This window comes from Moschus berezovskii, chromosome 19 (assembly GCF_049115385.1).
Source record: "Moschus berezovskii isolate FMDL1 chromosome 19, NW_MosBer_1.0, whole genome shotgun sequence".
NCBI lineage: Eukaryota > Metazoa > Chordata > Mammalia > Artiodactyla > Moschidae > Moschus > Moschus berezovskii.
In genome coordinates this window covers 3,604,081-3,631,929 of record NC_142478.1, presented here as the reverse complement: position 1 = coordinate 3,631,929, position 27,849 = coordinate 3,604,081, and the positions used below count along the sequence as shown (strand labels likewise).

At 36.8% G+C, this 27,849-nt stretch overlaps 1 protein-coding gene across 1 annotated transcript in view; it reads right to left on the bottom strand.

The window, feature by feature from the left end:
- The window catches only part of TLL1 (tolloid like 1), a 337,312-nt gene that overhangs the window by 151,705 nt on the left and 157,758 nt on the right, over positions 1–27,849 (bottom strand). Inside the window, exons 3-6 of the mRNA XM_055405024.2 lie at positions 24,720–24,800; positions 23,061–23,213; positions 22,426–22,543; positions 6,450–6,628 (exon numbers count right to left, since the gene is read on the bottom strand). Coding sequence (XP_055260999.1) covers positions 6,450–6,628; positions 22,426–22,543; positions 23,061–23,213; positions 24,720–24,800 — 531 coding nt within the window. The remainder of the gene's footprint in view (positions 1–6,449; positions 6,629–22,425; positions 22,544–23,060; positions 23,214–24,719; positions 24,801–27,849) is intronic.

Genomic DNA, 27,849 nt, shown 5'->3' with positions numbered 1-27,849 from the left:
GCATCTTTTACTTTCAGGGCTGCAGTCACCATCTGCAGTGATTTTGGACCCCCCATCCCAATCACTTAAGCATTAAAGATGAAACAATCAGCCTTAAATTGTAGAACCTATAGCCCAGAGTAAAGCGTTTTGTGCTTAGTCACTTCAGTCAAGTTCAACTCTCTCTGACCCTATGGACAATGGCCTGCCAGGCTCCTCTGTTCATGGGATTCTCCAGGCAAGAATACTGGAGTCGGTTGCCATTTCTTTCTCTAAAAGTGTTTTAGTTCACCTTTACAATGAATTCACACATTAAATAATTTTCAGTGAACTAACAGACCAAATAATGAGATACATGTTCCACAAATCTCTGTGGCTATTATTACTCTTCTTGGGAAATACTTTACATTCTTTAACCTCTGAGAGAAGCAAGTGTTATAACTCTACCCTTCATTAAAAAATGGTAGGTATAGTTTAGTATATCCAATTCTAAGTGTGATGTTTATAAAGCTATGGAGCTGCTTTTATTAATATTAACCTGTAATCTACTGGCTATTTCAACTTCCAATCACAATATGTGAATATACTTCTTAAGTAAAGCAAAATGTTTCATAAAAATTTCTGAAAGTGGAACATGAAGCAACTTTAGTAACATCTTCTGAAGCATATAATTGAGTATTTACCATGTATGTGACATAGTGGTTAAAAAGAACACAGCCACATATGGACTCTGTAAAGAAAATTAGACTTATTTTATGAAAGAAGCGAAAAGAAAATCAGAAATACAGAACACCAGCAGAACTCATCCTAAACAATTAAAAAAAAGAAAAGAAAAGCCTCATTCTTGAAGGCCTCTTCTAAAATGGCTTAAAACTAATCTAAAAGTAATCTAATCCTTGTACCAAATTGGCTCCTATCATACATAGTCACTAATTTTGCATATGAATGCAAAGCTAAAGTTGACACTTACTAGACAGTGCCCTTGAATAACTCTTGATCTTAAGTTTCTGAGTAAGTCACAGATCTGTTGAAGGTTATTCTCCAACATGAATTCTTTCACATTAGAATTATAATCAGCCTTCAGTATCTGCATAAAATTGGTTCTAGAAACCTCTTGGATACCAAAATGTGTGGATGCTTAAGTCCTTTATATAAAATGGTTTAGTACAGTGAATAAGAAATTTCGATTCAAAGGTTGGTTGAATCTATGGATGCAAAACCCTACAAATACAGAGGGCCAACAGTTCATACATACAAATTATTGCAAGTGAATTAGAAAAGTGAGAATAGTCATATGTTGAGAATATTGTTGAATCCAAAAAGGGGTGACAAAATGTGCACAGAGTTCCAAATACTCAGAACATCTCACTAAATAAATTACTCTTTTCTGTTAACCTGAAGAGTGACTCAAGGACAACAAAAAAGAAAAGTCATAATTAGTTTAGCACTATGTCAAGTATTATATATTTACATGCTTTTTATACATGTCTTGCTTGTTGTAGGTATGTAATTTTATGTTGAACCAGAGTCCTAATTTTAAGAACAAGAAGCATTCTTGGAAGTTACTTCCTTTATAAATTATTTTGTCAACATAACAGAGGAAACTTCATGACAGTAGTTAATAGAAAATTTTTTCTCATTTAATTGATAGTTGGAGTAATCATCAGAAATACTATTTCCTCTTTGTCTCCCAGCGATAAAAATGTATTACATGAACCTTGATAGCTGCTCAGGAGTAAAAGAGTCTTCCATATTGAGAGTATAGATTTTATTTACTTCTCTTTCAACACTGCAGAATACTTCTTTATTCTTGAAGTGATATCTTCCCTGTAACATTACATTCATTGATTTTTCTCCTACCCCTTAGACCAAACTTAATCTTTTGAGAGATTTTCTACAAACTGTAACTTAAATAGTGGTATTCCCCATATTCTACCTGAACTCTTATTTCCTTCTTTCACCAACATTTTCCTAAACAGTCAAATCCGGTATCAAATTCCATTCTAGATATGTCCTAAAGTCTAGATTCACCTTTCCTTTGTCTGCTAAATATCTCTACTTCAATCATCTAAAGGCTTCTCAAACTCAAACACATGCTAAATGAAATTATTATTTGTCTTTTCCCTCTTAAAAGTATATTGCTTTTTGTTTTATCCATAGTTCTTAGCTTACTTCATTTGATTGTGCCTCCACTCACCCTGTTGCCTAAAAATAAAACTTTAAAGATCTTCCTTCACATCCTTCATATAGTGCTTCTCTTAAAATATTTTTGAAATGTTATTTCCTCATCATCTTGGTCTACACCACCCTAACTGAGGACTCAGTCATCTCTTATAGACTACTTATTTAAGCTTCTAATAGGTTCATTCAAGTTAATCGGTTCTATGAAGACCTACAAGACCTTTTAGAACTAACACCCAAAAAAGATGTCCTTTTCATTATAGGGGACTGGAATGCAAAAGTAGGAAGTCAAGAAACACCTGGAGTAACTGGCAAATTTGGCCTTGGAGCACGGAATGAAGCAGGGCAAAGGCTAATAGAGTTTTGTCAAGAGAATGCAGTGGTCATAGCAAACACCCTCTTCCAACAGCACAAGAGAAGACTCTACACATGGACATCACCAGATGGTCAACACTGAAATCAGATTGATTATATTCTTTGCAACCAAAGATGGAGAAGCTGTATACAGTTAGCGAAAACAAGACCAGGAGCTGACTGTGGCTCAGATCATGAACTCCTTATTGTGAAGTTCAGACTGAAATTGAAGAAAGTAGGGAAAACCACTAGACCATTCAGATATGACCTCAATCAAATCCCTTATGATTATACAGTGGAAGTGAGAAATAGATTTAAGGGACTAGATCTGATTGATAGAGTGCCTGATGAACTCTGGACGGAGGTTCGTGACATTGTACAGGAGACAGGGACCAAGACCATCCCCATGGAAAAGAAATGCAAAAGAGCGAAATGGCTGTCTGAGGAGGCCTTACAAATAGCTGTGAAAAGAAGAGAGGCGAAAAGCAAAGGAGAAAAGGAAAGATATAAGCATCTGAATGCAGAGTTCCAAAGAATAGCAAGGAGAGATAAGAAAGACTTCCTCAGTGATCAATGCAAAGAAATAGAGGAAAACAACAGAATAGGAAAAACAAGAGACTTCTTCAAGAAAATTAGAGATTCCAAGGGAACATTTCATGCAAAGATGGGCTCGATAAAGGACAGAAATGGTATGGACCTAACTGAAGCAGAAGATATTAAGAAGAGGTGGCAAGAATACACAGAAGAACTGTACAAAAAAGATCTTCACGACCAAGATAGTCATGATAACGTGATCACTGACCTAGAGCCAGACATCTTGGAATGTGAAGTCAAGTGGGCCTTAGAAAGCATCACTACGAACAAAGCTAGTGGAAGTGATGGAATTCCAGTTGAGCTATTTCAAGTCTTGAAAGATGATGCTGTGAAAGTGCTGCACTCAATATGCCAGCAGATTTGGAAAACTCAGCAGTGGCCACAGGACTGGAAGAGGTCAGTCTTCATTCCAATCCCAAAGAAAGGCAATGCCAAAGAATGCTCAAACTACCGCACACTTGCACTCATCTCACACGCTAGTAAAGTCATGCTCAAAATTCTCCAAGCCAGGCTTCAGCAGTATGTAAACCGTGAACTCCCAGATGTTCAAGCAGGTTTTAGAAAAGGCAGAGGCACCAGAGATCAAATTGTCAACATCCGCTGGATCATGGAGAAAGCAAGAGAGTTTCAGAAAAACATCTATTTCTGCTTTATTGACTATGCCAAAGCCTTTGACTGTGTCGATCACAATAAACTGTGGAACATTCTGAAAGAGATGGGAATCCCAGACCACCTGACATGCCTCTTGAGAAACCTGTATGCAGGTCAGGAAGCAACTGTTAGAACTGGACATGGAACAACAGACTGGTTCCAAATAGGAAAAGGTGTACGTCAAGGTTGTATATTGTCACCTTGCTTATTTAACTTATATGCAGAGTACATCATGAGGAACGCTGGGCTGGAAGAAGCACAAGCTGGAATCAAGATTTCCGGGAGAAATATCAATAACCTCAGATATGCAGATGACACTACCCTTATGGCAGAAAGTGAAGAGGAACTCAAAAGCCTCTTGATGAAAGTAAAAGAGGAGAGTGAAAAGGTTGGCTTGAAGCTCAACATTCAGAAAACAAAGATCATGGCATCTGGTCCCATCACTTCATGGGAAATAGATGGGAAAACAGTGGAAACAGTGTCAGACTTTGTTTTTTTGGGCTCCAAAATCACTGCAGATGCTGATTGCAGCCATGAAATTAAAAGACGCTTGCTCCTTGGAAGGAAAGTTATGACCAACCTTGATAATATATTAAAAAGCAGAGACATTACTTTGCCAACCAAGGTCCGTCTAGTCAAGGCAATGGTTTTTCCCGTGGTCATGTATGGATGTGAGAGTTGGACTGTGAAGAAGGCTGACCGCCAAAGAATCGATGCTTTTGAACTGTGGTGTTGGAGAAGACTCTTGAGAGTCCCTTATACTGCAAGGAGATCCAACCAGTCCATTCTAGAGGAGATCAATCCTGGATGTTCATTGGAGGGACTTATGCTAAAGCTGAAACTGCAATACTTTGGCCACCTCATGCGACGAGTTGACTCACTGGAAAAGACTCTGATGCTGGGAAAGGTTGGGGGCGGGAGGAGAAGGGGACGACGGAGAATGAGATGGCTGGATGGCATCACTGACTCTGTGGACATGAGTTTGAGTGAACTCCGGGAGTTGGTGATAGACAGGGAGGCCTGGTGTGCTGTGATTCATGGGGTCGCGGAGAGTCGGACACGACTGAGCGACTGAACTGAACTGAACTGAACTGAATAGGTTCATTCTCCCCACTCCCAAATCCCCATTCTCAGTTAGTAATCCCTATAAGCTGAAAGAAATCTCTTTTTATTTATTTTAAATCTGAACTTGTTCTGCTTTCAATCCTTTGATTATTCTCCAGTACCTAGAGGATAAAATCTCTAGGATAAAAGCCAGGATAAATTTCCTGGCTTCTTATAGAAAATCCCTATGATCTAATCCCCTTTGGTAATTACCAACAAATCTCCCACTTGTAACTTTCCAAGCAGCCCTATGAGCAGATGAAAATAATCTAATTATCTGTAATTGCAGCTTTGATCGTTAACCGTTTTTTTTTTTTTTTCCAGTTAGATATTCTATCACTCTTATCTGCACTTAGAAACCTTTTACTTCGAAATTTCAGTTCTTTTGTGACATCTCCCAACTTGCTAAAACACATTGGGTCACACCTTGCTTGGACTGACAGTATTCTCAACATATAACTACTCTCATTTTCTCACTTGTTTACAATGTTTATATATATAATGACATAGCTACACTAAGCTCTGTAATTTTCATGAAGTATCTCCAATATCTAATCATGCCTCAATGAATAATTGGTACAAATATGTTGTGAGCAACTAAATAGGTCAATGCTGTTAATCACAGGAAATTCTTAGGAATTCAATGCGTGTATTAATAACTTAAAACTGGCTATGGATAAGGAAATAACACATGGCCGGCAATGCAGGAGATGCAGGTTTAATCACTGATCTTTCCTAACAGGAAGATCCCCTGGAGAAGGAAATGACAACTCACTCCAATATTCTTGCCTGAGAAATCCCAAGGATAGAGGAGCCTGGTGAGCTATAGTTCATGGGGTTGCAAAAGAAGTCAGAAACAACTTAGCGATTAAACAACAATGCTTGAAATACACACAATCTTATAAAACAATTCTAAACAATAGGATTTTTCTTTTGACAATTGAAATGTACTTATCTTTATGAATTTATGAAAGGTAAAGCAAATACAAAACTATAAATGAGGTTATTATTACACATCAACTGTCAGAGGAAATTAAATTTAAATACATATTAACTACTGAACTACTGACACTTGAAACATTCTGAAGAATTTGTCTTTAGGGTAGTCAAGAGTAAGAGAAAATCTCAAGAAAATATTTGAGTTATCCTGGACATGTCTCACTTTTTTGGAATTTTCTTATGAAACTATCCATGGTATAATACAGATTTTTATGGTAGCAGCACATTTTGTGACAAACTCTGGACCCTTTTTAAATCCCAACAACATAAAATATAGAACTAAAGATAGAAAATGGTTTTTGAAAATTTAACAATATTAATTTATGGTTCACCATTTTTTTGAAAGAACCAGAGATATAAAATAGATAAATCTTAAGAAAAAAAAGCAAATCTAAAAATTGCATAAGATCATTTGATTTGCAGGAACAAATCAACACCATAATAGGTATTTTTTAATCAAGGAAAATGTTGAGCCACAATATCAACAAAACCATTCACATTTTGTAAGAAATTAAAATGTAAACAGCACAATCCTATTAAAAGATGTTTAGTCAACCTCAAATCCGACACTCTCTACAGCCCCTCACCTGGCTGGATGTTTTCCCGTATGATAGTCACATGGTTATCTCTGTCTGGCCGCGTGTGCTCATGCCAAAAGCCTATCACATGGCCCAGTTCATGAACAACGATTCCAAATTTATCACAGTTTTTGCCAATAGAGATTGCCTGCGGCCCATTTCCACGCCGACCTACATAGGAGCAGCATCTGGAATAAAGTAGAAAGTATGAATGGTGGTAAACAGGGTGATGACAAGTTAATTATAATAGGGTGAAAATTTGTTAAAATTTCTGGTGAAATATAAAGTATAGCACAGTCAGAGGTAGAACAGTTTTTCATTAATGAACATAGCCAATTTCTAGTAATCCTGGTAAATTTATATGCCAGTCTCTAAATAATCAATTGCAGTGCATTTGTACTAATTCATATATTAGAAGCTGTTGGGGATGTGCCCTAAATCATTTTTAGGAGTATTCAGAAGATAAATAAGATAATAAAATACTTATGATGGTGATTAATGGCTATTATACATATAGTTAAGCTCAAGACTTCAATTCACATTGATTTCTAATATAATTTTTGGTCCACACAACCCATGTAAATCACTTAGGTTGGTTATCTAGCAATAATCCATTATTTCACTATTAAGCATAAAAACAAATAATTTTTCTCCTTTAAGAAAAACAATTAAATTTGTGAAAGATGTTGGTTAATTAAAAAATAAATTATTTCTTCTCCTTATGGGAGAAATTTTTAAGAAGGAAAAATTTAAAAAAAATTTTTTTTAATTTATTTATTTTAATTGGAGACTAATTACTTTACAATATTGTATAGGTTTTGTCATACATTGACATGAATCTGCCCCGGGTGTACATGTGTTCCCCATCTTGAATGCTCCTCCCACCTCCCTCCCCATCCCATCCCTCTGGGTTATCCCAGTGCATTAGCCCCGAGCATCCAGTATCATGCATCGAACCTGGACTGGCAATTCGTTTCACATATGATAGTATACAGGACATGGAAGCCACCTAGATGAACATCAGCAGATGAATGGATAAGAAAGCTGTGGTACATATACACAATGGAGTATTACTCAGCCATTAAAAAAGAATACATTTGAATTAGTTCTAATGAGGTTGATGAAACTGGAGCCTATTATACAGAGTGAAGTAAGCCAGAAAGAAAAACACCAATACAGTATCCTAACGCATATATATGGAATTTAAAAGGGAAAATTTTAAAAGAAGTCAATACAGGAAAATTAATTTCAAGAGGCAAATTATCTAGGGTTAATGGTTGACTGTCAAATGGTCAGGTACAGTTTGGTGTGATTAGTCTATTTCACCTTCTGAAAGGATACCTTGGACTGTCAGAATGTGAACCATCCAGAGTATCCTGAAAATTTTCCTCAATTTGCTGTGATTCATGGCGTCACGGAGAGTTGGACACAACTGAGCAACTGAACTGAACTGAACTGAACTGGTACATATTCAATGATACTTTTCTACCCAAAACATAGAAATTCCATTTTGTGTATGTGCATACATGAAAGAAAGAGTGTGCACACACACTAAGCATGGACACATAAGGACACTGACTCTAAAATAAGTTTTAGATGTACAATAGTACAGTAACTACAACTAGAGCTATCAATAAAATTACACTTAAAACTTCAACAATTAGGGTTTACATTAAAATAGCTTATCTAAGAGCCACCCCTCTAGAGAGCAATACAGGAAGTAAATAATTGGTCTTGAATAGATGGGGATTATGATGTGCCAGACACCAAAACTTTTTCTAATTTCTTAAGTTAAAAGAGGAAATTGCTCAAAATTGATTTGCCAAAATATTATAAAATGCACGTCATTAAGTTCACTTTTCAGAGAAAGAACATTTCATAATCTTTTTGAGTGTTACAAATATTTGTCTTTCCTATTATTTCTGTAGGCTTTAAATGATTAAATGTCTTAACTTATTCCACGCTAGTTGCTATTCAATCTCTAAATCATGTCCAGCTCTTTGCGATCCCATGGACTGTAGAACACCAATCTCCTCTGTCCTCTACTATCTCCTGGAGTTTGCTTAAATTCATGCTCATTGATGTTATCTAAACATCTTGTCCTCTGCAGCACCTTATTCTTTAGCCTTCATTCTTTTCCAGTGTTAGGGTCTTTTTCATTGTTTCAGTTTTTCTCATCAGTGGTCAAAGTATTAGAGCTTTTACTTCAGCATCAGTCTTTCCAATGAATATTCAAGGTTGGTTTTCTTTAGGATTGACTTGTTTGATCTCCTTGCAGTCCAAAGGACTCAAGAGTTTTCTCCAGCACCACAATTCAGTTTTTTTGTGCTCAGCATGTTTTTGGTCCAACTATCACATCTGTTCGCAAAAAAACCTTAGTTTTGACTCTGCAGAGCTTTGTTGGCAAACTGAAGTCTCTACTTTTTATTATACTATCTAGGTTTGCCATAGCTTTCCTTCCAAGAAGTAAATGTCTTGTGATTTCATGGCTGTGGTGACCAGCCACAGTGATTTTGGAGCCACAGAAAATAAAATCTGTCACTGCATCCACTTTTCCCCCTTCTATTTGCCATGAAGTGATGGGACTGAATGCCATGATCTTAGTTTTCTCAAGTCGAGTTTCAAGGCAACTTTTTCACTTTTCTTCTTTGCCCTCATCAAGAGGCTCTTTAGTTGCTCAAAAATTTCTGCCACTAGAGTGATATCATCTGCATATCTGAGGTTGTTGATATTTCTCCTGGCAATCTTGATTCCAGCTTGTGATTCATCCACCCTGACATTTTATATGATGTGCTCTGCATATAAGTTAAATAAGCAGGGTGACAGTATACAGACTTCTTTCCCCATTTTGAGTGGGCCAGTTGTTCAGTCTAATTCTAAGTGTTGCATCTTACGTGCATACAGGTTTCTCAGGAGACAGGTAGGATGGTCTGGTCTTACCTCATGTATTTAAGAATTTTCTGTAGTTTGTTGTGATCCCCATGATCAAAGGCTTTAACATAGTCAATGAAACAGAAATAGATGTTTTTCTGGAACTCCCTTGCTTTCTTCACGATCCAATGAATGTTGGCAATTTGATCTCTGTTTCCTCTGTCTCTTGGAAATCCCAGCTTGTAGATCTGGAAAATATTGACTCATATACTGCTGAAGCCTAGCTTGAAGGATTTTGAGGGTAACCTTGCTAACATGTACAATAAGCCTAATTGTATGGTAGTTGGAACATTCTTTGGCATTTCCCTTCATTGAGATTGGAATGAAAATTGTCCTTTTCCAGTCCAGTGATCACTACTGAGCTTTCCAAACTTGCTGACATATTGAGTGCAGCACTTTAACAGCATCACCTTAACAGCATCACTTTATAGGACTTTAAATAGTTCAGCTAGAATTCTGTCACTTGCACCACCTTTGCTTGTAGTAATGCTTCCTAATGCCCACTTGAATTCACACTCCACAAGTTTAACTCTAGGGGAACAACGATATCATCATGATTATCCAGGTCATTAAGAGTTTTCTTGTATAGTTTTGTGTATTCGTGTCACCTCTTCTTAATCTCTTCTGCTTCTGTTAGGTCCTTAACATTTCTGTATTTTATTCTGTCCATCCTTACATGGAATATTCTTTTCAGTTCAGTTCAGTTGCTCAGTCAAGTCCGACTCTTTGCGATCCCATGAACCACACCATGCCAGGCCTCCTTGTCCATCACCAACTCCCAGAGTTCACCCAAATCCATGTCCATTGAGTCAGTGATGCCATCTAACCATCTCATCTTTTGTCATCCCCTTCTCCTCCTGCCCTCAATCTTTCCCAGCATCAGGGTCTTTTCCAATGAGTTAGCTCTTCGCATCAGGTGGCCAAAGCATTGGAGTTTCAGCTTCAACATCAGTCCTTCCAATGAATACCCAGGACTGATCTCCTTTAGGATGGACTGGTTGGATCTCCTTGCAGTCCAAGGATCTCTCAGGAGTCTTCTCCAACACCACAGTTCAAAAGCATCAATTCTTCGGCGATCGGCTTTCTTCACAGTCCAGTTCTCACATCCATACATGACCACGGGAAAAACGATAGCCTTGACTAGATGGACCTTTGTTGATAAAGTAATATCTCTGTTTTTCAATATGCTGTTTAGGTTGGTCATGACTTCCCTTCCAAGGAGTAAGTGTCTTTTAATTTCATGGCTACAGTCACCATCTGTAATGATTTTGGAGCCCAGAAAAATGAAGTCAGCCACTGTTTCCCCATCTATTTGCCATGAAGTGATGGGACCAGATGCCATGATCTTAGTTTTCTGAATGTTGAGCTTGAAGCCAACTTTTTCACTCTCCTCTTTCACTTTCATCAAGAGGCTTTTTAGTTTTTCTTTACTTTCTGCCATAAGGATGGTATCATCTGCATATCTGAGGTTATTGATATTTCTCCCAGCAATCTTGATTCCAGCTTGAGCTTCCTTCAGCCTAGTGTTTCTCATGATGTACTCTGCACAGAAGTTAAATAAGTAGGGTGAAAATATACAGCCTTGATGTACTCCTTTTCCTATTTGGAACCAGTCTGTTGTTCCATGTCCTGTCTAACTGTTACTTCCTGACCTGCATACAGATTTCTCAAGAGGCAGGTCAGGTGGTCTGGTATTCCCATCTCTTTCAGAATTTTCCACAGTTTATTATGGTCCACACAGTCAAAGGCTTTGGCATAGTCAATAAAGCAGAAATAGATGTTTTTCTGGAACTCTCTTGCTTTTTCGATGATCCAGTATATGTTGGCAATTTGATCTCTGGTTCCTCTGCCTTTTCTAAAACCACCTTGAACATCTGGATGTTCATGGTTCACATATTGCTGAAGCCTGGCATGGAGAATTTTGAGCATGACTTTACTAGCGTGTGAGATGAGTGCAATTGTGTGGTAGTTTGATCATTCTTTGCCATTGCCTTTCTTTGGGATTGGAATGAAAACTGACTTTTTCCAGTCCTGCAGCCATTGCTGAATTTTCCAAATTTTCTGGCATATTGAGTGCAGCACTTTCACAGCATCATCTTCCAGGATTTGAAATAGCTCAACTGGAATTCCATCATCTCTACTAGCTTTGTTCATAGTGATGCTTCCTAAGGCCCACTGGACTTCACATTCCAGGATGTCTGGCTCTAGGTGAGTCATCACACCATCGTGATTATCTGGGTCATGAAGATCTTTTTTGTACAGTTCTGTGTATTCTTTTAACATTTCCAGTTTTCTTGAAGAGATCTCTAGTCTGTCCCATTCTATTATTTGTCTCTATTTCTTTGCAAGATTCATTTAAGAAGATCTTCCTATCTCTCTTTGCTATCCTCTGGCACTCTGCATTTCCTTTTTCCTTGCCAGTTAGAATTAGCAATTCAACTTATTATTTATGTATCTGTTATAACAGCTAATTATGCATACTATATCGATAATAGAAAGACAAGAGAGCTAAGTAGTAGGGAAAAAAGGAAGGAATTGTATTTTTGCTCCCATTTAGACTTTTTACTAGCACATTTTAATTTATACATACATAGGCTGCTCAGATGTAAAGAATCTGCCTGCGCAGGAGACCCCTGTTCGTTCCCTGGGTCAGGAAGATCCACTGAAGAAGGGAATGGCTACCCATCCTAGTATTCTTCCCTGGAGAATCTCATGAACAGTTACTTGGTAGGTGACAGTCAATGGGGTTGCAAATAGTCGGACACGACTGAGCAACTGAGCATACATCCATAGTTATTTATTACGTACTGAAATAGTAAAATATTAGATGTGGCAAAATTTGCAAATTTTAGGGAGATTTAAACTGAAACATTTGGTACCATAAAACAATGATAATGAAACTGAAATATCTGAGGATCATACAACAACTAAATTACCTACGTTGAGTCATTCTTGCTATTTATAGTCAGAGAAGAAAATACTTTGCAAATCAAAATTCAGGAGACAGATAGTCAAGCAATGAAGTTGATTTTTTAAATCTAAAATGGCCAATTCTTTTAATCTGAAACATCTTTTATTAGCATAACTTTACCCATAACAATTTCTAATAAATAAAATGAGATTTCATAATGGAAAGCAAAAATACATTTCACACTGGCTTTTACAATGGTCCTGTGAAGAATGGGAAATGCACTGGTTTAGGAACAGAAGGATTCTATATGCTCAAATGACTAAATAGCTAAATATATGCACATACAATTATGTATGACATGACAGGTTTATAAAAACATGGCTTTAAATTGTCTTAGTTTCTTTCAATGTCATCCAGATTTGATGCTGTTTTCTTGTAGTCAGCTTTTGATTTTTTTTATTTCAAATTTCAGTGCTCCTTTTAAAGCTTAGCCATTATAAGATCTACCTACTCTCTCAGAAAACTTTCACCACCTTTAGAAAAGCCCACTAAACCACAGAGAGTAAGAATGTAATTCAAAACCCGCTATTCTCTGCTTTGACCTCAGACTGGTGGAGCAAAGTCAGTAAGTACAAAGAAAGTTCTCTATAAGCTTTATGCCTTCCTCACAGCAGTCTCTTCTTGGCATAGATATAATTTTTAAATGTCCAGTCAGATTACTTCTGTACTGAATATTATCCAATGAGTGTGTTGTAAATTGTGTCAACATTTAAAAATTATTGACTATTACCCCTCTCTAGGTGCTGGAGAAGACTCTTGAGAGTCCCTTATACTGCAAGGAGATCCAACCAGTTCATTCTAGAGGAGATCAATCCTGGATGTTCATTGGAGGGACTGATGCTAAAGCTGAAACTGCAATACTTTGGCCACCTCATGCGACGAGTTGACTCACTGGAAAAGACTCTGATGCTGGGAAAGGTTGGGGGCGGGAGGAGAAGGGGACGACAGAGAATGAGATGGCTGGATGGCATCACCGACTCTGTGGACATGAGTTTGGGTGTACTCCGGGAGTTGATGATGGATAGGGAGGCCTGGCGTGCTGTGATTCATGGGGTCGCGGAGAGTCGGACACGACTGAGCGACTGAACTGAACTGAACTGACTGAGGGGATAATTATACATCTCTACCCTGCTGACTGGCTTAGTCATGTGACTTGCTCTGGACAATGTCATGTGAGCACAAACTGTTTCTTTGTGTCTATCTCTAAAGAGAATTTTTAAGAGCAAATATGGTTGACTAAATTGTTTCTATTCTTTCTGTTACAATTGCAATGTTCCAAAAAGAGGCTTCTCCAACAGACTAGATACTGTATTAACCCCTCTGGAGTGAGCTACAGGCAAACAGTGGCAGACATACAATAAGAGTAAGGAGTAAGTGTTTTTTGCTCTAGTCACTGAGATTTGGGAGCTGTTAACTTGTCATAAGGGCTTACCTGGTGGCTCAGACGGTACAGAATCTGCCTGTCAATGCCGGAGACTCGGACTTACTCCTTGAGTCAGGAAGATCCCCTAAAGAAGGGAATGGCAATACACTCCAGTATTTTTGCCTGGAGAATTCCAGGGACAGAGGAGCCTGGTAAGCTACAGTCCATGGTGTCGCAAAGAGTTGGATACAACTGAGCCTCTAATGCTTTCAGTTTTCACTTTCATCACATCATAAATTGCCTAAGCTGACTGACACAGGCTCTCTATTTTGCTCAGAGGGAAATCTAAAGTACATATATATATATATATATAAACTATACATATATATAAACTTATATATATATATAAACTATAAGATAATACACAATTTTCACACACAAATATCTTACTATATATGTTGTTGTTTAGTTACTCAGAAGCATCCGACTCTTTGCAACCCCATGAAATGCAGCATTCCAGGCTTCCCTGTCTTTCACCATCTTCCAGAGCTTGCTCAAACTCATGTCCATTGAGTCGGTGATGCCATTCAACAATCTAATCCTCAGTTGTCTCCTCCTCCTGCCTTCAATCTTTCCCAGCATCAGGGTATTTTCCAATGAGTCAGCTTTTCCCATCAGGTGGTCAAAATATTGGAGCTTCAGCCGCCTCATCAGTCCCTCCAATGAATATTCTGGATTGATTTCCTTTAGGATTGACTGGTTTGATTTCCTTGCTGTCCAAGGGACTCTCAAGAGTTTTCTTATTCTCTGTAGCTTATCTCTTATTAGCATCCCTGTCACTCCACTTCAGCCATGGTTTCCTGAGCATGCCAATTTATTCTTACTTCAGAGTCTTTTTACAGTCTATTTCTTTTGCCAGGAGCTCTGTACGGCTTGTTTCCTCCACTTTTTCAAATTCTATAGAAATACCTTTCCATCCCACTTTCACTACTTTTCTTTTGGTCCTAGAATTTAATGTCTATTAATATATTTCATATTTAATTTATGTTCATAGGTTTTTTGCCTACGTACAAAAAATGTAAGCTTTTTGTGGGCAGAAAACCTATTTTGTTCATTGTTTCTGGTCACTGCCAAAATGCCAGCTCCTAGAATACAGCCTGGCACATAATAGAGCTCAATAGATACAGAGAACAGATGGTTGGTTGCCAGAGGCAAGGGCTATGGGTGGGTGAAATGGGTGAAAAGTAGTCAGAGGTATGTACTTCAGTTATTCCTGAGGATGTAATGTACAGCATGGTGATTAAAGTTGACAATACCATATCATATATTTAAAAGTTGCTAAGAGAGTGGATCTTAAAAGTTCTCATCACAACAGCAGCAACAACATGTGTAACTATATATAGTGGTGGATGTTAATTAAACATTGTGATGATCATTTCATAATATACACAAATCTAAAAGCATGTTATACACTTAAAACAGTATGTTATATGTCAATTATTACCATATCTCAATACAACTGGAAAAAATACAAAGTTAAAAAAAATAATAGACAAATATTTATTGAAGGAACAGAGCCCCAAAGTGCAGGACAGAGCTAAGACTCTAGTAGTTAGGAGCAAGCATCCTTAGAAGTCATGGAAATGCTCAAGGTGAATAATTCAACATGCTCTTGCTGAGATTCCTCCTTCAGTTTGTCTCTTCACTTTTTCTATTAGTCTAATTCTATAAATTCCTTCCAAAAATTTTTAAAAATAATTTCATTATATAAATAATAATAAATTTGCTCCTATTGTTTTCTAACTTAGCCAGTCTTCATTGTTTGAGAACAAGAATCATGGCTAGCACACTTCCTCTGCCTAACTATAACTTCCTAGCATAGAGAACCCCTTAAGTGTCTGTTCAGTCGCTCCAGTCATGTCCAACTCTCTCAGACCCCAGACTGTAGCCTGACTGGCTCCTCTTTCCCTGGAGTTATCCTGGAAAGAATATTGGGGTGGCTTGTGATTTCCTCCTTTAAAGGATCTTCCCAACCAGGGATCAAACCCTTGTTTTCTGAGGCTCCTGTATTGGTAGACAGATTCCTTATCTCCAAGCCACCTGGGAAAGTCAAGAAAACACCTTACGCTCAGTATTATAGGCCCTAACATTAGGATAAGTGACATGAAATGAGAATTCAATAGAAAAGGATGGGTAAGTGATTACTGTCATAATTTGAATAAGTAAAATTACCAAAGAGAAATGCAATTAAAATACATAAAATCTAGAAAATAAGTTAATTCTGACTGATTTTGGCAATCATTAAAAATTAGCATATAACAATTGAAGATAAAAATTCAGTTATATAAATCTCTGACTTACAAAGAATAAAATCAAAAAACTTCTGTCTTAAAATGGTCTCACTTTTTTCTGATTATAATTAGTAATACTGTAAAATAGATAAATGTCAAAGAAGGTAATAGATATTCACTGAAAAATATTTATTGCTCAGGTTAAACCTTTTGCCAATATAGAGATTAAAGCCTATGACCGTTGTAGATGAAGCAAAGATATCATATATCTAGAAACATGCATATGAATATAAATATATATACAGATATGCAGAACATAATGTACAGTTATAATTCAACTTAAAAATAGGAAATGCACTAGAGTTAAATAGCAAAAAGTTCTGATTTCTAAGTTTTTCTTTTAAAATTTTTATTATTTCCACACGTATCAATGGCTTGATATGGAATTAGACACCCAATAAATATTTATTGAATAAAAATTGACTGCAGCAGAATACTAAGGGAAATTTATGGTCTAAATTATATGGGCAATTCCATACCGAATAATGGGCTTCCCTGATGGCTCAGGGGGTAAAGACTATGCCTGCAATGCAGAAGACACAGGAGATGCAGGTGCAAGCTCTGGGTCAGGGTGATCCCCTGGAGGAGGAAATGACACCCCACTCCAGTATCCTTGCCCTGAAAACCCCATGGACAGAGGAGCCTAGTGGGGTACAGTCCAAAGTGTTGCAGAGTCAGACACGAATGAGTGCAAGCACAGACAGATATTATATAACTTCTCAACTCCTAACTTCCCTGGTTGGGAAGATCCCCTAGAGGAGGAAATGGCAACCCACTCCAGTATGGAGATTATTTCAGCTTTTATTTTTAAAAGTTTCAAGAGTTACAAGTTGTCTGACTTAATAGGTTAACTCAGTCAAAGTGAGTAGTAGTAAGATGCATTTACCTTCCAAGTTAAAGCTAGAAACAGAGCAGAGAAATGTTGCGTTCATATCAACGGCACCACCTTACAGGCTCTTCATATTCAACAATGCGTCACTTCAGTTGTGTGCGACTCTGTGCGACCCCATAGACGGAAGCCCACCAGGCATCCATGGGATTTTCTAGGCAAGAGTACTGGAGTGGCTTGCCATTGCCTTCTCCGATTCAACAATACTAGGAATTGTTAAATGTGATACATTATATGCCACATCTCTTATAAGCAAAAAGACCCATTACTGAATCCAGCAGAGTGTTGTTTCAGAGAAGGCAATGGCAAGCCACTCCAGTACTCTTGCCTGGAAAATCCCATGGATGGAGGAGCTTGGTAGGCTGCAGTCCATGGGGTCGCTAAGGGTCGGACACGACTGAGCGACTTCACTTTCACTTTTCACTTTCACACATAGGAAAAGGAAATGGCAACCCACTCCACTGTTCTTGCCTGGAGAATCCCAGGGATGGGGGAGCCTGGTGGGCTTCCGTCTATGGGTCACAGAGAGTCGGACATGACTGAATTGACGCAGCAGCAGCAGCAGAGCGTTGTTTGACTCAAAATATATCCTATTTTAGATGTCTTTCACTATATTATGCAATATTAACTGTCAAACTCTTTGATAATTTAAATTAATTTTTGTGAGCTATAAATGCAGCAGCATCATGGCAGAAGATCTCTATTTCATGAAATTTTGGCCAATAATGTCAATTTCAAACAAAATTTAGAAGTCACAAAATGATTAGAATGATTAGTAGGTCCTGATCAAGTTCAATAAAAAGTATCATCCTTCCTATCATTGAAAAAATAATATGATGCAAACTTTGAACTGGAAAATTAGCACCAAAACAAACCACCAAAATGCAACATTTCTACTATAACAGTAACAAGTAAACTCACGGGTCTAATTTCAGGAACGTAACTACAGATTTAAGTATCCTGGGGAAAGTCATAACTTCGGTTTTCAAATCCCTAAATTATTGAATACATGTTTTTCAAAACCTCTTTAAATTCTTACATTGTTTTATTTTAGGATTACACACAATGAAATTCAGCTGACACGTAAATTGCTGATACTCGCCTGGTTCAGTTCAGTCACTCAGTCGTGTCCGATTCTCTGCGACCCCATGAATCACAGCAGGCCAGGCCTCCCTGTCTATCACCAACTCCCGGAGTTCACTCAAACTCATGTCCACAGAGTCGGTGATGCCATCCAGCCATCTCATTCTCTGTCATCCCCTTCTCCTCCTGCCCGCAAACTTTCCCAGCAACAGAGTGTTTTCCAGTGAGTCAACTCGTCGCATGAGGTGGCCAAAGTATTGGAGTTTCAGCTTTAGCATCAGTCCTTCCAATGAACACCCAGGATTGATCTCTTTAGAATGAACTGGTTGGATCTCCTTGCAGTCCAAGGGACTCTCAAGAGTCTTCTCCAACACCACAGTTCAAAAGCATCGATTCTTCTGTGATCAGCTTTCTTCACAGTCCAACTCTCACATCCATACATGACCACGGGAAAAACCATAGCCTTGACTAGACGGACCTTGGTCGGCAAAGTAATGTCTCTGCTTTTTAATATACTATCAAGGTTGGTCATAACTTTCCTTCCAAGGTGTAAGCATCTTTTAATTTCATGGCTGCAATCAGCATCTGCAGTGATTTTGGAGCCCCAAAAAATAAAGTCTGACACTGTTTCCACTGTTTTTCCAACTATTTCCCATGAAGTGATGGGACCAGATGCCATGATCTTTGTTTTCTGGATGTTAAGCTTCAAGCCAACATTTTCACTCTCCTCTTTCACTTTCATCAAGAGGCTTTTTAGTTCCTCTTCACATTCTGCCATAAGGGTAGTGTCATCTGCATATCTGAGGTTATTGATATTTCTCCCAGCAATCTTGATTCCAGCTTGTGGTTCTTCCAGCCCAGCGTTCCTCATGATGTACACTGCATATAGGTTAAATAAGCAAGGTGACAATATACAGCCTTGACACACTCCCTTTCCTATTTGGAACCAGTCTGTTGTTCCATGTACAGTTCTGACTATTGCTTCCTGACCTGTATACAGGTTTCTCAAGAGGCAGGTCAGGTGGTCTGGGATTCCCATCTCTTTCAGAATTTTCCACAGTTTATTGTGATCGACACAGTCAAAGGCTTTGGCATAGTCAATGAAGCAGAAATAGATGTATTTCTAAAACTCTCTTGCTTTCTCCATGATCAAGCAGATGTTAGCAATTTGATCTCTGGTGCCTCTGCCTTTTCTAAAACCTGCTTGAACATCTGGGAGTTCATGGTTCACAAATTGCTGAAGCCTGGCTTGGAGAATTTTGAGCATGACTTTACTAGCGTGTGAGATGAGTACAATTGTGCGGTAGTTTGAGCATTCTTTGGCATTGCCTTTCTTTGGGATTGGAATGAAGACTGACCTTTTCCAGCCTTGTGGCCACTGCTGAGTTTTCCAAAGTTGCTGGCATATTGAGTGCAGCACTTTCACAGCATCATCTTTCAAGATTTGAAATAGCTCAACTGGAATTCCATCACCTCCACTAGCTTTGTTCGTCGTGATGCTCCCTAAGGCCCAGTTGACTTCACATTCCAAGATGTTTGGCTCTAGGTCAGTGATCACGTTATCGTGACTATCTTGGTCGTGAAGATATTTTTTGTACAGTTCTTCTGTGTATTCTTGCCACCTCTTCTTAATATCTTCTGCTTCTGTTAGGTCCTTACTACTTCTGTCCTTTATCGAGCCCATCTTTGCATGAAATGTTCCCTTGGAATCTCTAATTTTCTTAAAGAGATCTCTTGTTTTTCCTATTCTGTTGTTTTCCTCTATTTCTTTGCATTGATCACTGAGGAAGGCTTTCTTATCTCTCCTTGCTATTTTTTGGAACTCTGCATTCAGATGCTTATATCTTTCCTTTTCTCCTTTGCTTTTCGCTTCTCTTCTTTTCACGCCTGGTAGCTTACCTCTAAAGCAGTGTGCTGGGTGTCATGAGGGACTCAGGTAAGCTCCCTGCCCTCATCATTGATGAAGGCAGACATCTGAGCCAACAGTGGAAATGGAGTTATGATAGCTGTTGTAGAGCAAAGTGTCACCGTGGATAGCTCAAAAATGGGTGAGAATGAAATATATGTAATAAAATAGTTTAGCAGGGTAAAACAAGTGAAATGGAAAACTTTGAAAAGAGCCAAATTAATAAAACAAAAATGAGTATATATATGAATTTGTTACAAACAGAAATTGAGCAATAAAATAATTAAGTGGCACTTTGGATGTATTTATTTTACAAAATTGAAGGGTGGGTAAAGAAAAGATGTACTGATTTGAATATGTTGCATATTTGGAAATATGTAACCTGAGCTATATCTACTCCTTTTAGATAACCAGAAGGAAGGAAAGATAGTCTAGATTTAGACCTTTATTCCCTTATAGCTCAGTCAGTAAAGAATCTGTCTGCAGTGCAGGAGAACTGGGCTCAGTTCCTGGGTTGGGAAGATCGACTGGAGAAGGAAATTGCCACCCACTCCAGTATTCTTGCCTGGAGAATTCCCATGGACAGAGGAGTCTGGCAGGATACAATCCATGGGGTTGCAAGAGTTGTACACGACTTAGCGACTAAACCATCATATATAAAGAATTAGAAGAAACTTCAAATGTAATCAAAACTTGTCAAGAGTAAATAAAGTAACTTAGAAGAAAACACTGTATAAATAATTCATAGGTAAAAAATTATGGCACTATCCAATATAAATAGAAAAAAAATGTATCTTTTTCCTTAATTAGGACCAAAATTAGAAGTCATTACTTTTTAAGTTAATTTAAATGTTCCAGAAAAATACGATGGGAGAAAGCCAGATGATGTACTGCCCCCAATACCTAGTGAAATATATGTTTTTCCCAACCCCAGAATATGTGTCATTAGGGCAAACATTATTTCCTCCAAAGGATTTAAGCATTTTATTTAAATTCCCCATATGAACAATAATAGAAGGTATCAAATACCTATAGCTGATTAGAGATAATTCCTCTTTATAGAAGCATTTCAGCTAAATGTAGAAAGAATAAAAGAAAACAACAACATGAGAAAATGACTCTTTTCCAGTGATGGGGACGTGGCTGTCCCTACTTGAATACACTGATAAATCTTAGCATCACTACAGTGGTAGGTGCAGGAACATGTGCCTCTTGATGTTATGTGGTGTAAAGTAGACAGTGTGCCCTATCAACTAATCTCAGCAAACAAACAAACATGGAAAAAATTTAAATACTCAAATATTTAAATAAAAGTTCCAATTAACTGGAAATACAGGGGGAAAGGGTTTCCCTGTTGGGTCAGATGGTAAAAGCATCTGTCTGCAATGAAGGAGACCCAGGTTTGATCCCTGGGTCAGGAAGATCCCCTGGAGAAGGAAATGGCAACTCACTCTAATACTCTTACCTGGGAAATCCCATGGATGGAGGAGCCTGGTAGGCTACAGTCCGTGGGGTCACAAAGAGTCAGATTCGACTGAGCGACTTCACTTTCACTTTTCAAAGGGGAAAAGTGAAAATTTTCACAATGAAAAGTCTTTCTTACACTATACAGAATTGCTTGGAGGACTGCTATTACTGTAACTTGGCTAGATTATGGAGTTTGTGAAGAGATGTGGTGGTAGAAGAAGCAGTAAATGGAAGTTGTGGTAAATGTTATATCCAAGAATCTAGATTTTTTTCTCAAGCTGGCATTTCCCAAAATATGTTCTGGGATACTGATCACATTCTTCACTATTAGAAGGATGAGATGGCTATTTCCATTTTAAAATAAGTTTAGGGGACACTGTATTCTATATTCCTTTAAATTGGCTGAATATTAGCAAGGTTTAGCACACTACTTGTAGGAATACTTACTGAAATTTAACACAGCATTTTCACAACTTACAGGATAGTTGTTTTGAAGAGAGTATTGTTATCATCCTGTAAGAAGCAAATCTAGAATACACCACTGTAGGTTGTTGTGAACACTGAGGAATCTCAAAAAGTGTAGCATTTTGCTCTAATTAGTATTTTTTGAAGATAATTCTAATGGCAGTGAATTAATGAGTTAAGACAGGAGGGCAGTTGACATAGACCAGGCGTGAGAGGACAGAGGCGTGTATGGAGAGAGGACTGACACGGATTAAAGTGGAAACAAAAAGACATCATGGGTGTCAACAAAAATGATGTGTTGAAAACTGAAAATCACTGAAAACAAAACAGGTTTCTAACTCAGGTTAGTGGGCAATGCTATCATGTATTTGGAACAGAAGGAAGGGCAGCTGCAGTGGTGGAGGATGCACAGAGGTCTGTGATCAAAGAACACATTTCTTTGAAATATAATATTCATTTATTCATACTTTTTTATGGGCAAAAGACTAAGGAAATATTTAAAAAGTGAATCTTTTTTTCCCTTCCATATTTACTTAACTCATCCCCTGGTTCTACTTACCCACAAGGCCTATATGTGAATACAATGTAACTCTCTTCATCCCCTCTTTCAATGAAAGTCACACATGTGTGTTTTTCCCAGTGCCTCATGGCCTGCTTGAACATGGCTCGCTGGCTGCCTGGAAAAATGGCATGACATCAATAAAATAGTGCCTGTTCCAGAGAGAAGTCTGCATGTGGCTCCTCTGTCCCGAGTCTGGCTGCGAAGATTAGATGCCACCACTATAATCAAACCAAAGAATACTAGCGCCAAGCACCACAGTGAGCCATTGTTGAGAGTGGACACTGTCTTCAGAATCAGTAGGCATGAGCTTACTGTCTCAACAAGTATGTGTGTACAAGGCTCCATGAACAAAGATATGTATTGTTCTTGTCAAATGAAAAGAAAAGAACTTCTAGATTTAATGGGCACATTTGAAACTCCTTTTAAAAACCAGAATAGTTCTTTAGATTATTAGAACTCAAGACTATATACATGTTTTTAAATTTCAAGATATGCTGACAACTGAGGTGAACAGAATCTTTCTCATATTTGACTTAATACTTTTATGTATTAGTATGCTATAAAAATATATACTTAATCTATATAATAATCATTATTCCATTATCAAAATAGACCCTCTGGGAATATCTTACCAGTGAAGTTGCCTCCTATGACGTAAGGAATAACACCTCCAGGCCACACTCTTTCAGTCCTTGATGTAGCAGCCCTGGGAACTCTATTTTTCTCACTTTGCCCTGAGAATTTTAGTGGTAATTTTTCCTTAACTGTGTTGTTTTGCTCCAAGCCTGCAGTGACATTTAAAACATTCTTTGAAACAGAAGTCCTCAGTCAGAGAATCATTTACCTCTTAAAGGACAAGTTAAAATGTCTTATTTACATATTTATATAAATATGCCTGAAATCAAAATGTATTAAAGAAAAACTTCATTTATATTATATACTTGAGTAAAGTGTTAAAATATTTAAGTAGTTTAAAAAATACTATTTCCTAATGCTCTCTCTATAAGCAAATTTTGATGACTTTTCATAGAACAGCTTACAGTGGATAGAAGTCAAGTAGACTTTGTAAGGCACAGAAAAATTCTTTTATGTATTCTACTTTACTAGATAACTAAGAAATTCACCAATAGAATTAAAAAGGCATTTTCAAAAAGTCTTACTTTGTCCAAAACCTTTCTTAGTCTTGTGAAATCTCTAATCCTTTAAATCAGAATTGATATTCTGTAGTACAGATAAAAACTGTGAATATTACACAATAGAGATAGTAAATGAAATAAGGCTAATACAGATAATGTCTTAGATTCTGTGACAATGGGCTACATCTATTTCAATATCCTAGGGATTCATATCCAGACAACAGTATGATTTAGAGATCAGTACACAAGGTGAGCATGCCAACATAAAATACAGTCTACTGTGGAGTAGCTTTCAGGTCTGCAGTCACTAACTTTTCTCAGTAGCCTTTCACATTTTTTTGTTACGGTGTTATTTTTCCTACATTTTAGTATTTACTTTTCTTATTGATATATCATTGTTGATAGAAATGGCTTACAGCTTCCATACACTTCAAACACAATGAACATTGAATGGGTGTCCCTGATATCTGTGTCTCTAACATATATAACTTTTTAATATCCTAGAGCAAAGCATTTTCGCTTGGAAAAATTAATTCTTAGCATAATTAATTAGTATCAATCAACTGAAGGAAAGTTAGGATATGAACTTTGAACAGGAGACTTTAAAAAGAAACTATAAAATCCACAAACAGTGATTAATAAATTCAACATTTTAAATATTAACTAATCATTATTCCAGAAAGCAGTTCCCCTAAATCTTTTCCTTTTTTTTCCCCTGTACATAGTTTTGGAAGAGTTAAAAATATTTTTAATTGCTTTTTAATCTAATTTATCAGTTTGCCAATTTACTTTAAGTGGATTTTGTTTCAAAATAAGCATTCATATTTTTTCATTTGATAAAAACTGATGTAGCCCCATGCTTGATAAAGACATCTTACTGTGATACCAATTTTTTGGAAATAAACATCAACAGTAATAAACACCTAATGCATTTTTTATTAAGGAGAAGCTGAAAATAAGTTAAAATATTTTAAATGTCCCCAGCTAAGTTCCAAAATCTTCCATCACATATCAACTAATTAAAAATGAATAAAGGACTCTCTCTTAGCATACATCCTTTCCATACTTTGAATCTTAATGGCAAACTGAACTGCTATGAGTATAATATTCACTGTACAGCAACTCAGGAGTCTGCAACTTTAAACATTGATATACCAGAGCCAATTCTTCTTATTCTGTCTATAAGTTGGTAGAGGGCCCCTCGTTTCTTTGATATACCATGGTCTCCAAATCCACCTTAAAGAGTAAAGGAAAATAGTTATGTTAAATTCACTGTAAATTAAATTTCTTGTAAATAAGCCATAGTAACATGTTACATTGATTTCTCCTTGGACATCTCTTTTTATGTGGTCTTATAAAATTGCATTAAAGTAATAATATCCATTAATCTTGGAAGAGGGTAAAAATTCTACAATATGTTTGGTAGAAACCAATAAAATACTCTAAAGCAATTATCAATCAATTAAAAAAAATTGCAACTAAAACTAAAGAGGTAGGAGAAAATCATAAAGCAATCTAAATGACTTTATTTGGGCATCATAGCAATTGAGTCATCTATTGACAATTTGACACTTTTTTTTTCACTGTGAACTTTACAACACATAGTATTATATAGGAAGAGACCCAAATTGTTCTGCCTTGTTGATTGCATTCCAGCTATTTTCCCAATGCAAACTAAAGACTTTCAGATGGCAAATCAGCAAATGAAAATAAAAACAGTAAAAGAGCATGAGGTATGTCAATTTTTTCTCAGTGAAACTGGAAAAAGAAAAAAGCAAGTGTATAGTGTAAATTTTGCTACAAAGCTTGGATCAAGTTTGAGACATTTCTAATAGCATATATAATGAATATAATGCATTCAAATAAATTTTGGAAAATTAGTTTCTATAATTTATAAAAACCAATAACATAGCTTTTAAAAAGTCACAAGGTGAGAATCTGAAAGGATGCCCAGCTGCAAAATACATTCCATTATGTTGGCACAATTTACAATCTTTATAAAAAAGATATAAAGAATTTTATAGCTCACAATATAGAGGAGGGGTTTGGGGATAAGGAAATACATTTTCTTGCAGCTTTAAGAGAAAAGTCATAATCATAAAGCAGAACATTTGATGAAAATCCAAGTCTTCTGATCCTCATTCCAGGTCTTTAACAAAATGCTCTCTTAATTTTATCACCTAGTTTGCCTTCTCCTTGAATTCTGATAGACGAATACAAAGAGTTATCACTGAGCAAACAACTAATATGATCACTAATGATATCCGAACAAGTGGTTCATGAGCCCGTGGACTAAGACAATGAAAGAGCACCAGAAATTCATGCAAACAACAATGTGTTCTTGCACTTTGAACTATTTCCTTTCAATATCTCCTTTCCTTTTGAAATTAATTCTAAAACATAATTACCTAGATGGACGCTAATAAAAAGCAATAAATATTGTTAACGTATAAGCATCTTTTCAGTTCAGTTCAGTTCGTTTAGTCGCTTAGGAAATATCAATTAAGTCCGTATAAGGCAGATAAGTTAGAATGCTTGTTCACTGAATAATAGTATGCTTAATTATTTGAATTACATGGTCACATTCTTGCTATGCTCCTTGAAAAATTTTTGAAATATTTTTCATTGAACATTTTAGAAAGATGAGGTAATACTTAAATGTATTCATTCCTAAGCAGTTATAGCAAACATTTTTAAAGGATGATAAAAATGTATTTGAAACGACCATTGCATAACAATTATATGGTATATTAGAGAGGCCTGAAACACATATATATAGATATAGGGGGAGGTTAATTATGAGGAAAAAATAAATGTCTTAGTTAATATTAAGATAAATTATAAGCATAAGAATATTATAGACTAGAAAAAACATTTCAAGACTATCAAAGTCAATAATATTTTAATATTTTAGCAAGTTTGAAAATTTTTATAGTAATATAAATAAAATTATGCATAGATATTTCATTGAAATAAGAAAAGAAAACTCATATGTATTTATTTCTCATATTTTAAAAACCTCTAAAATTAAATTATATAAAACAAATATTTATGAAAAAGATAATATATTTTCAAATAAGAACTATAGTCAATGCAGTACAAACTAACAAGAAAGGGAAAAGATAGACTAAGAAAAAACTATAGAATTCTTTTATGATGTTGGAAATTCAGCTGAATAGTGCAAATTACTTTGAAACATGTACTTTTCACATATATATTTAGAATATGTCTTTATGACAGTATGATTCTGTTTTATGCTTTTCTCTAAATAATAATTTATTCCCAAATATTAGCATTTCAGAGCTTAACTATAAATGAAATGACAAAATTTTACATTGGGTTGACCAATATATAAAATTGAAAAACCTGAACCCCTGAAAAACATGAACAAACTTTCTGGTCAACCCAATAGTATTGATTTTCTAAATCGCAGAGAATGAACACCTCCAGTACAAAGAGAAGACAATGGGCTAAAGAAATCATTTTAATAAAGCATAAATCTAACAAAAATTTTAACCAAAACTGAGACTACAATGTGATAAATTTAAGATTCTGCTGAGTTGTCTCATTGCTGTCTTCTTCGAAATCCACTGTTGCCGGACAGTGACAGTGTTAAGTGTGAGATAGCATTTGTAGTCTGTCAATAAACATATCATATGCTGCTGCTGCTGCTAAGCTGCTTGAGTCGTGTCCGACTCTGTGCGACCCCATAGACGGCAGCCCACCAGGCTCCGCTGTCTCTGGGATTCTCCAGGCAATAACACCGGACTGGAAACATATCCTGTAGGAATGTACTATCTGTGACTGCACTGCAAAGCTGTTTCCTCATATATTTGGTGTATGTTTCGGAAAAGACTCACTATATATAACAAAGACTAAAGTTTATTATTTTTAAGTTCCTTATTCTTTTAAATAAATTCCTCAAGTTTTATTACCTTACATAAATTTCTCATATGTAATATTTGCATTTTGATTATGTACAGTAATGTCTTTATTCTTAAAAGGGCATGCTAACCTGCTTAACCGGAGACGGCAATGGCAAGCCACTCCAGTACTCTTGCCTAGAAAATCCCATGGATGGAGGAGCCTGGTAGGCTGCAGTCCGTGGGGTCGCTAAGGGTCAGACACGACTGAGCGACTTCACTTTCACTTTTCACTTTCACACATTGGAGAAGGAAATGGCAACCCACTCCAGTGTTCTTGCCTGGAGAATCCCAGGGACGGGGGAGCCTGGTGGGCTTCCGTCTATGGGGTCACACAGAATCGGATACGACTGAAGTGACTT